Source organism: Pagrus pagrus (assembly GCF_965226575.1).
Source record: "Pagrus pagrus genome assembly, chromosome: 5".
Lineage (NCBI taxonomy): Eukaryota > Metazoa > Chordata > Actinopteri > Spariformes > Sparidae > Pagrus > Pagrus pagrus.
Window position 1 is genome coordinate 30,948,708 of NC_140189.1, and position 12,250 is coordinate 30,960,957.

General features: G+C 40.1%; 1 protein-coding gene across 8 annotated transcripts in view; it reads right to left on the bottom strand.

Annotated features, from left to right (window-relative positions):
• Positions 1-12,250, bottom strand: part of enox2 (ecto-NOX disulfide-thiol exchanger 2) — a 192,214-nt gene that overhangs the window by 98,586 nt on the left and 81,378 nt on the right. For all 8 annotated transcript variants that reach the window (XM_084352685.1, XM_084352690.1, XM_084352684.1 and 5 more), the window contains one exon: positions 4,992-5,138. In XM_084352685.1, coding sequence (XP_084208811.1) covers positions 4,992-5,138 — 147 coding nt within the window. The remainder of the gene's footprint in view (positions 1-4,991; positions 5,139-12,250) is intronic.

The following is a 12,250-nucleotide window of genomic DNA, read 5'->3' on the forward strand; positions in this document are numbered from 1 at the left end:
GTGTTTTCTTTATGATGCCTTTGACTCTGTTGCATTCCCACCCTGCACTGTAAGTCACACTTAACTTTGTTTGAACTGCCTCACAAATAAAGATTATTATTGGCATTACGTAACCATAACAGGCTGGAGATAATAAAATCCATCTTTGCGGGCGCTACTAAACTGACATTTATATTCATTGTTAGGTGGGAATATCCCGCTCCAATGAAAAAAAAAATGAAACGAGCAACATTTCAAAATCTCATTCTCTCCACCACCTGCAGTTTTAAGACAGCAGGACTGGAGGGGGAAATGGCCATCTCTGGCTGTGTTGTAAAACTGATAAAATACAGAATAAGGAAAAAATCTTTGCAGAGTGCCTGCTGCCCCAAGGGGCCACTTATTATGGATTGTTAAAGACAGGTACACACACACACACACACACACACACACACACACACACACACACACACACACACAGCAGGTGCACATAAACACAGAAAACTAAGATAAAGAGCAAAGACGGCGGTCGAGTATATTGTCTCCAACTTTAGAGGGAATATAAGAACTTGTGTTTGAGAAAGGAGGAGGAGGGGAAAGAGGCATGTGAAATGTTGAACTATTCAGTGCCTCAGTTCTGTCAAAGACAGAGGAGCACAACAATATCTTTTTTTTAACATGCGGTCACAAGAAACCGAACATTTCCTTCAAGTTGGAATGAATATTTTGTCACATACAGTAGTGGAGAGAATACCAATTTAACTTCAAATGTCTCCTGCAACTATCTATAACACGTAAGGGCCTCTTAATTATGTATCTGGCAGCCTGGTGTTTGGTCTTGGTGTTGTGGTTTGAATATCATGAGTGAATAATCTATCAGCGGGATGGATTAAATCTTGAATGACTTGGATCCCTCATGGGGCACATCAAACAGGCCGTTTGGTTTGCTGCCTTCTTAAATTTTCAAGCAATTATAAACATATAACGTACGTAGCTGTGTAATGTTTAAGAAAAGTCTAAGTGTTGCTATGGATGCGTGCACACAGGCATGATGGATTATCAAGTGTAATGGCAATTGTAATGAGAAAAATCTATCCATTAGGGGCCGTTAACAAGACTCAATCAACATGGCTGCTAATGAGTCGGAGCTGGATCGAGACTGGAGTCAATCATGAGCCAGACACAAGCTGTACGCTCAAGACCTTCATCATTAAGCCGATTCATCAGGCAACAGCTACATGCACCTTCTGCAGGGACCATCAAGTAAACTAGACACACATTTTCTGTAATTGGGGTTTTAAAGAGGTATGATGACATGACATGATGATCCCTAGCTAGATAGAAGACTGTGATTTCTAACTTTTTACATGTAACCAGGTTTTTAATCGTCTTGTTACATCTGTGCCTGTGCATGACAAAGACTTCAGACAGGAAATGCACCGCTGTGACAGCTGAGCGGCAGGATGAAAGGAGAGATCATTACACATTACTCAAACTGAGACTAACACAGAGTAGCCTCTAGAACTTCAAATAAATTGGTTTCCACCGCTGAACATTTGACTATTTGTAAAATCTGGACACATTTGCGCTGAGAGGAAAATCACTCCTTACAGAGCCTGTACACTCGCTCTCATACGCTCTCTCAGCCCTCCAACAAACACCAGGGAGCAGGAAACTGTAACACTATGACAACTAAAAAATGAAATGTTGGGCGATGGGAGGAATCTGATTACCAAACGCCATACCTGTAACAATTTTCTAAGACTGGATGTGCCTTCCTTAGGGCTGAACCAAATGGATGGTGAAATGTAACAGATGTAGACGTGTGCTTTGCGAGGTGAATATAGGCCGCTGATAGCCAGGCATAAAAACTACAAAAATAAAATAAATTTGCTCACCTCTATAGCCTTTACTTCTACATTTTCAATATTATCATGTGGCTAAATAAACATTTCAATAAAGTAAATGTTTTACACATTCATAATCAGTTCTACAACGTCACGTCTATATCGCAATGAATTGTGGATAATTAAACCAGTGAAGTCCGGTCCCCAAGCGAACTCTCTGGAAGTCTGCAGAAGGTCCACTTGGGAGCCCTTGTGGGCTGGATCTTTGACCACTAATGTGAAGGCAAGTCAACATGTTCAGTTGTACACGACACGGAAACCAATACAACCATTTCTGTGCCCATTATAGCTCCTAACTATGTGCATTTGACACATAATGTGGAAGAGTTTGAGCAGAAAGTGCAAACACGCTGGAGATGGAGAGCAAGCTAGGTGAAAACAAACACGTCTAAGGTTTGGTGTGACATTTGAAAAATATATAGAATCTAAAACGTACCATTATATTGTAGAATAAGTCGTTTTTCCTGCCGGCATTATTTAATAGTAAGGGAAAGAAAGTTGTCCTCGACTGATATAAATAACTGGGTGCAGAGTGACTGAGACAGGGAGTCGTCTTTCTTGACATGTTGATGATGTATAGAGAAAAAATGCGATGGTCTGTCTGCCCGCCAGTGTGACAGACTAATTCTATGCACTGCTAACGCTTCCATTTTAAGGCTTTTGGATGGGCTTTTATCGGTGTACACACACACAAATAAAACTCTATTCACTGTTACTATGATTGCTGTCAACACTTTTCTGAGTTTTGAATATTTCTGCTGTGTAAGTGTGACAATGGAGGAGAAAAAGCTGCACGGTTGTACTTGACAGTGTGATTGTGCATAACACTAATGATATTGTGACTGCAGGAAACTTGTCTTTCAGAGCTGTGATAGGAAATCTGACAAGTGGGAACCATTTACTTGTTATTTAAATTAGAATCTAAGATTCTGAAAAGCTCAATTTTTCCCCATATTTTAACAACACTTTCTGTTCATGGAGACTATCCACTTACATTATGTTTCAGGGTGTTGGAACACAGTTGACACCAACATTAATATGGGATTTGAATCATTTGTCAGTTCCCAGGGTTTGAGTGACTGAAAGCCTTTAACACTGTGGGTTTGATAACATTAACTGATATAATATGCAACAATTCTGCATTGAAAACCACCCTTTGCTATAAAACACCTGAAACTGGAGGTAAGCTCTACGGATCGCAGTCATTTTTGATTCCTCAGTTTATCAGATATGTTAAACATACAATACGCAACTTCTGCCGCTGGGGCCGCTCAACTTTCGGGATTAAAGAGTGGATTTATCTTCACTCCTGTTTATTAACCTGACTGCAGCAGCTAAGCGTTCTGCCAATTAATCCAACGACTTCATCTTCATTGAAGTTTGTCTCATTTACACATGGTCTTAATGTTAAACATAATGTGTAACTTGCATAATTCAAACGCATCCGTCACTTGGACACACGTTGGTGATTTGTTTGACAGACGTCGGTTATTTGTTTGCGAATGATACATTATCCAATTATAATCTGACATGGTCACTGAATTAAAATGACATCGAACTTTATCAAGACGTGAACTTGTCCATGTGAAGCTGTGAAAAAAAGATGAATTGGTGATTAGGGCTGCGTTAATGTGGAGTATTAATCCAGTCCAATTAGCGTTGCCAAGAAAGCAGCGAACACAGGCGCAACCTCTCCGTCTTAAGGGCCCTCTTCTTTCTATTACTTACAAAGCAATTAATTAGTCAGTACTTCTTTAATTCTTTAATTAGAAAGTCCTTCTTTAATTTGACACATTACCAGGAAAACCACAGCTTACAAATTAATGTTTAATTACAGCACACACAAACACAAATGTACACAGACAGGCGTCCCTCTTTGTGTGACAGGTCGCTGTGTTTGTGTGTGTGTGTGTGTGTGTGTGTGTGTGTGTGTGTGTGTGTGTGTGTGTGTGTGTGTGTGTGTGTGTGTGTCTGAAAAAGCTGAAGGCGTGTTGCAGTTGTGATTGGCAGGTGGTGTTGGCACGGTAACAGACAACTCAGGCACACAATCTCAGCGGAGCAGTTTCCTGCTGCAGCTGCCTGACCTCCAAACAGGCCAGACAACCAGAGCCTCAGGACATGGCAAGCTAATCGAAAACAACAAAGACCGAACAAAGCTACTTTTTCTCTCTCCATATCCCCAATATGATTATGCAACAATTCCCATCACAGTTATTTAATGTTTGTAGAAGAAGAGGGAGAGGAAACTCGAGGTAAACTGGGATTATCGCCCCACAGTTGTATGCCTCCGTCTACCAGTCAATGTATATCCATGTCCGTCCAGACTCATAACACAGTGAAGACTTTGGATTTCGAGGTAATTTAATAAAAGATGTTCCATTTATTTCTGTTGGAAGTTTTGACTTTATTGATGATTCCAGTGAATAATTTCAAGTGAGAACAAGCTGTCATCACTTGGAGACTATTTTTACTTGTGTTGGACTACTGCTGTGTGTCTTTTAGTGTGTAAATTCACCAAGAGAAACAAAAAACAATTTCTTGGCCAATAAATCAATTAATTTTTGTTGTAGCCATGACAACGGACGATGCTTCAGGAGCAAAGAAGAGCTATGAAATAAAAACAGATCGAAGGAGGGCACCCAGGATTAGTGTCACCAACTCACGAACCTCAGTTAAGCCATTGAATGATGGCCAGAAGAGTGTTTCTGATGTCACAGTGAAGTTGACCTTTGACCTTTTGGATATAAAGTCTCATCACTTTGTCATTTTAGCCTATTAGATATTTGTGAGAAATGTTGTCAGAACTAGTGCATCAATTCTTGAGTTATGGTCACAGTGACCTTCACTTTTGACTATCAAATCCTATTCAGTGCATCACTGAGTCCAAGTTAACTCTGTGCCAGATTTGAAGGTCTTCCCAAGATATCACATTTGTCACGAACCAAAAATACAAAATAAATATCTAGCTTTTGTATCAAAGCTTTTCTAAATGAAGGGAGGCATTCCCTATTTACATTACAGGCATCTGCATTTAGAAATAAACATGGCTGAGGGAAAAGGATGAGGATTTAATCCTGCAGCAGTGATGGAGTTTGTTGTCAGTACCTGGAGGCAGGCTGGCTCTCTTCCTCTTCTTACTATTCTCAGCAGTGTTTTCCAGAGGAGGACACTCTGTCACCAGTGGCCCACTGGAACCGTTGAAATGGAGGGGGTCGTTGTTTGTTGCTGGATCAAAGGGCAGAGCGTTGAGTCCTGGAAGACACAAAAACAAAAAGCCTCATTATAGTAAATGAAGGGATGGATGCTGACCAAAAGGGAAACCACTGTGAGTCATGAAAAAGAAAAACAACATGAGGTTCCAGCACTACTGTGCTTTTCATGTCCAAAACCTGTAGGGGTTTCATTCGGAGGCACATCACTGCAGACCTCATAAACACTTTTATTTTAACGGCAATAGCAACAATGGCACTGGTGGAACCATACAAGCAACCAAACTGCACAAAAAATCCATCTGCCGAAGTTCACATGATATCATGGAAAGCTCCAGAACAGCTACTCAATAGACTGTTTTCCCAACTTCTGCATCCGAGGTTGAGGTTAAACCTTGAAGCCTACATTTTAAGCAAACATGGACGACTTTAAAGTGAAAAAAAGTGGAACATCTACAATTCCATTACAACTCTTCAACTCCATCTGTTGATGAAGATCATGTGCTATGACCAACTTCCAGAGCAGCTGCTGAATGGACATTATGGTGAGATTGTTTAATCAACTCAAATCAATCTGGAATAAGATGTTTATACAAAGCAGAACTGAAAAGACTACTTGATAAATTGATTATGTGATCAACAGAAAATTAGGAAATACACATAGACCATGATGAGACACGATTAATTGTTATGTGATTTTTTAAGAAATTTGATGATTCAAACTTTTTAAATGTGGGAATTTACTTAATTTTCTTGCCTTACATTATACTTGACTGAATATCCTTGGGGTTTGGACTGTTTGAGGAAGAAAACAAGCAATTTATAAAAGGTCACCTTGGACAGCAGCAGCAGAAATTTTTCATTATCTTATGATGTTTTAAAGTTCAAGTTTATCAAGTATAAAATCTGCAGATTAATATACAAAGAAAACAATCATTAGTTGCATCCTTCATGCAAAGTTAAGAGACAGGCTGGCTTTGAATGCAAAGTCTGTTGCTGAGTAAAAATGAAACTTTTTCCAAATTGATTTCTGATTTGATTTCTACAAGTTCCTGGTATGTACTCTCTCCAAAGGAGGAAGGATTTTGTTTTGTGTACCACAATATCTCTATCCTGATGCCAGACACACAAGAAGCACAATGATACATTAGTTGGCTGATTCCGAATCAATATTTTGTGCATGCAACAGACCCACCGAGAAATGTTACCGTTTCTCTTTCCTACAATGAAGGTCGGCTTTAACAAGGCCAAAACTCAACGGTACAAATATGTGAATATAACAAACATGATGCGGATACCACCAAGAAAATGATGCTGCTTAGCAAAAAAGCTGTTCCACAAAAACTGCACCTCATCCTAATGTGAACACTGATGTAAAGGTAGTTTTACACAGTGAGAAAGATTCAAGCTCAGATATTCTGTGTAATGAGGCCGATTTATCAGACAGCTCAGAGGAGAAAAGCTTTTCTTTAGCATTTTTATTTTTCTCACTGTTATCTTACAACAACATGATAAACAGCCATATCACCAATACGAGACCATATAAGAAGTCTTAATGGAAACAAAACGAATGTCGAGATTGCTCCTGAGTCCCAATAAACAAGTTAACTTGTGTTTTCTGCTTAATGTATCAGCTATTCTCTGCTCTTTAAGAGTTGTGTATTTGTTTATAATTCAGAGCAGGGTCCTGGGGAGGCTCGGTCTACACTCATGAAAAATTCATGACACTTCTTTGTGCACAGATTTGTTTTTCCCTCCATCGCACAACAGATCTGAAGCCCCACGTTAATGTGGCTCCATCACAGGTCCACAGGACCCTAATCAGTTAGTATCAAACTCTAAACGTCAACAACATTGTTATTAAGGATTTAAAGTGGTGCCTGCAGTCGTTTTTAAATCTGACTAACAAGATGAAGACTCTTATAATCTGTTTAGACACTGGAATGTTGGAGGAACACTTTTAAAGGCAGATGTTCCTGCATTTTCTTGTTTCCATGTAAGACCGTATTTAATGACATTATAGATTTCTGTGTCTTTTTCCTGTAGAAATCGGTCAACAGAAGTAAGATTTATTAGTAGATAACCAAGCAGCACTGGTCCCAGTAGAGTTTATTTCCTATTTATACTGTTTATATTGTTCTTACTTCTTTTTTTTTTTTTTTTTACTTATATTGTTTTCATATTTTCTACTTATTTATTATTACTGTTTTAATCGATGCTCTCTATTTTTGCTGTCCCCTTTGCTGCTGTAATAATGAAATAATGTTTCCCTGTTGTGGGACGAATAAAAGATCATCTTATTGTATTTTAGATTAGCAGAAACAGACAATTCTGGCACTCAGAGAGAAAAGAAAAGAAAGAAAAGGGAAATCAAAACAATATAGTAAATGATGTGTAGCTTTGAAGATGTAAAATTGGACAAAAACGATAAAATGTCTCCAATATTATTCTGAATCTGTCAAAATTCTACAAAAATATCAAGGTCGTTGGTTCAAACTCACTGCTTATGTCTCAATCAGACACACAAGTGGCTTATTCTGCCTTTATGTAAGCTACAATATTTTCTGTACTTCCTAGATTATCAATGGTTTCTGCACACATGGAGAAACAGGTCTACAAAGAGGGGAAACTGTCAGAGCAAAGGCACAGGCCACGCTAATAATCAGACAACGCCCGCTGAGAGATGACGCCTTAAATACATTAAACATGTGTGTGGGAGATTTGTTGGATTTCGGCAGAGGAGTCTACGCATTCGCAGTCTAAATAGATCTTCTATCTGAGCTCACACCCATCTCGGCACCCATCTGTCACACTTCTCTTAAGATGACTGTCAATACTCCTGAGAGTGAGATAAATTCATTAGTCTGCCAATGTTAAGTCTGTCGCCACTAAACAGCTACGGTTTAGATTCAAGGAGACGGCCTTTCAGTCAGCGGCGTGCGAGAGTTCCCATGAAGGAAGGCCGTGGAAAGAGTGAAGCAGCACTGAACAGCTGACAGGGGAATACCACTCCGCTTCAGTTGTTACTGTGTTGTTCCAGTTCCAGACAAGCCAAGGAGTGACTTTTTCCTCATAGTGGCGGGTTTGTCCAAAACTTCACAACTCTGTCTCCTTGATTAACGCTTGGACTTTCCGCTGTGGTATAAAGTGGACAGAGGATGAATCAAGAAGGAAGCAATTTGTTGCAATCAGATGTGTGATTTAAAACTGATGTAGCGCTTCAGGACTGACTACATGCACTACATTTTATGTGAATTATGGTACCTTAAATGGCTCTTGAGTGATAGCTTTACTACAGTATAAAGCTCCGAGGGGAAAGTGAAGAATTTCTACAGATTCAGCCTCAATGAATAAAACAGCTTTTGGCTGCACATTGTTATTTTATTACATCAGAAGCTTGGTTTCTTTGGGTTTCAGAACCAGTAATCAGGCAGCTATGGCCCAAAGCAGAAATATATATGTTGATTTGGAAAATGAAGGCTTGGAACAAAGCCAGAGTCTCTCTGTGTGTGTGAGAGAGTGTAAACCTGTAAATTAAGAATGCCTTTGCTGGGTCATCACCCCTGTCTGCAGTGCTACTCTTTTGTCTGTAGGCTGATGGATGGCGTGTTTAAGTTTCAACATCTGGCCAGGGGGAGGAGTGATGTCAGTGAGTATCACTCCCCAGGGCAGGAGGAAAATAAATACCAGGAGGCTGGGTGGAGACAAGGTGGAGGCTTTGGGCAGAAGGCCCGCAGAGTAAATGAAGCAAATGAAAACGCTGAACAAAGAGACAAACTTTATGCTCTGTGGCCTCGGGATGGAATATAAGAAATATCACAAATGAAAGTGACCTGATCTTCCATCAGGGATGCATTAACAGCATGCCCTGTTAATGGCACAGAGAGCCAGGAAAAGACAGGACCATTAGAAGACGCTTTGAAATTCAGCGGGTCATTAAAACACCATTTAACTGTGAAAGTGGTGCATCTCCACTCTGAAGGGATGTGTGCTGAATATGATGCCCCCCTATTATAATTAAGATAGGTCAATAACAAACTTAATCAATAACCGAATCTATTGGCCAGGCCTGAGCAATCAAAATCCAATCACACAAACAGCCTCATGGAAGTAAAGACGGATCCTGTGTTTTGCATAGAAATGTGATTTATCTGATGTTAAATTGATGCTGACAAATCTTAAACAACCTTAATTATTATTTGTATATCTGAGCTGAAATGATAAGTTAATTAACTGTAGAGCTGTGCAAATTAATTGATTACTTGTCAACTATTATATCAATTTTCAACTATTTTGATAACCTGAAGAAATTCCCTCAAAGTACTCTTGAGATATCGCCCTCACAAGACTAGGATAGACAATCAACAGTATACCTCAGACCACGTCTTTGCCGATGCAGAGGCATAAAAAGGAGTGAACTCCTGCAGTACTGCAGTGAACGTCTCAAATAATTCCTAAGCAACTATCTGGGTCAAATACACCAATTACAGGGCAAAGAGGTAATCAAGTTTGCTGCAACACAAAGTCATTAAAAAAGGAGAGCCATTACATAATGACTGCATGGTTAATTTTTTAATAATGACTTCAAGGCCCACTCGCAGCTGTGGGGATCAAACCTGTGATCTTTCAGTACGGATCAAGGCTTTAACCCCCATCCATTGACTCTACTGCAATGACTCCCTCAGTCACACGTTTGTATAGATCTCCTATAGGTGTTATTGTAACTCTTATCAGCTATTAAACCAAACAGTGCAGTATGAATAATGCAGGGCGTCAGGAAAAGTGCATTAGTGCAACATCCCAGGTAAGTGTCTGAGAGGGGGGGAAGGCCAAAGCAGTGAACTGTTAATCTAAACTGAGAAAACACAGAGAGGCCATGTGCCATTGTATAAAGAAAACATGAGATAAAGGATGCCTGCTTTAATGAACAAGTGTGGATTCAGTCTGCTGCTAAAGGAAGTCGTGTCGACAGTTTCAAAAGAGCAATTGAAGCATTAATGTGCTCAGGATGTTACAAATTACTCTGTCAATGTGGTCAACACGCACAAATGTACGCACAAAAGAGACACACGGGGACACGAACATGCCCTCACAAACACAACTTCAGTTTTGTGAGCTCACAGTTGGATGTACCTGAGCGAATTAATGCTCCGAAAGGAAAACATTTATTCATGATGCGCTCAGATTTAGCTCAGAATAAAGAACTGGGAGGGAGAATTCCCAGAGCCGTCGTCCCATTACAAACACGAAGCCAAGGGTTTCTAGTTTCTGTTCTTTTATTTTTTAAAGAATAAAGTAGAGCTCAGTTCTCTCTAAAATTCAGACCAACAACAGACACCACTGATTAGTACAGACAACTAACCAACAGAGCAAGTGTAGACAGACAATCTGCTCGGAATAGACAATGAGTTTCGTCTGAATGGTTACGCTGTGCAGAAGTCTTTGTGAGGGTATAATCAAATTCTGAAGAAACAATCTGTAATTGGTGTACAGTCCTCTTTCTGCCCCAACTGTCAGCACACAGTCTGCAGTGCAACTAATAGTGAGTCCAAAGAGACCGCTTCAAATTGCTTGTTTTGACCAACCGAGAGTCCAAAACCAAAAGTTGTTCAATTTGCAAATACACAGAAGAAGAAGAAGAAAATCCTGGAATCAGTGAATGTTGGCATTACTGCTTGATAAAGTGATTTGAAAACAGAGCCTAACTTTCATTATCGATTAATCTACCAATTATGTTACTTTAGTTCGAAAAATTACCAAAATTATTGATCAAACTCTAAATAGTTGGAGATTAATCGAATACTCCATCAAAATAAAATACATTGACTAATTGTTGTAGCTCTACTTGACGTGATCATCAATGATCACAGTTTGTTGAGCCCACGTGAAGATTCAAGCTCCAATAGGAATGCAGACCATGTGGACGACATGTGGTCGGGGTGGAAAAGGCATAAAAATCTTCTAATAATGGATTAAGAAGTAATTTAGAGAGGTCACATTGTCCCTCGTGAATCCATTAGAAATGCAGGTCACAGGACACGTTCTGATAACATTCAAAACCATGCTGCATCGCGATCACTGCGACGCTGGCTGCTCCGGGTCACAGCGAAGTGACAGTCACAGACTATAACTCAGGGTCCTGTTGGGTGACAGCTGGCAGGACTACAAACAGGCTCCCAAATTAGCCTTTAGTCACCTGGAAGGTTGCTGATGAAACAGTCACAAGACCTCCATTAGGTCTCGCTACAAAATGTTTCTACACGGATCAGTCACCACAATTAAATGAGATACGACTCTATTCTTAGCTTGAAGTGTCCATCATGACAACAGAACAAGTACTGGACTGTGGGCACATGCTTCCTAAATAAAGGTAGCCCACTGACAAGTCATGAGTGTCCTTAGCAGATGTATAAACAAGGTGTCTGACTGATATGGCTTAGCGATGGATGGCAAAGCATGCTGAGCAGCTGCGGTATGCTCATGAGGCTAATAGCCAAGCTTTTCACTTCCTGTTTATTTATAGCAAAGACAAAGAGCAGTTAAAAAAAACAACAGGCAGTTCACGTAAGTGGTGGACACACAGGACCATTGTACACACAGCTGCACTATCTCACAGGCTCTACCCATTTGGACAAAAGAAAATTAATGTCTGAGAGCACCATGATCTCCTATTTGCAGAACAAAAGGCGAGACCTGGGTTAATAAGCTGTTGCCCATCCAAGCTGTGGTTTAGCAAGGGTTCACACTTCAAATTACAGATGAAAACAATTTGCTGGTGAAGCCTCAGAGTATAGTATGAGTGTGATTAAGACCGCTAAGATGCCGGCCTGGACTGGAAAAGCTTCGGTGTCTATCACCACTCAGAATGTGATGACAGGAAATCTTACAGAAGATGGATGATGGAGGGCTGTCCTGAATGCCATTTTTGGGTCTTTGAAGCTTCAGTGAGGATTGCTAGCAAATATTTGAAGCCTCGGTGGCAGACGGGGTGCCAAAAAGTCGAGTGCCAGATATGCCAGTTTCCTCTGGCACTTGACTTTTTCGGGGTCATCTTTGCAATTCAGAGAGTTGTTTCAGACGCTTTATTTTTTTAAACGTCTTGCTAGCATTGTAACTTGCGAGCCTGGCTGTCGCGCCGTCACGACAACTTTCATT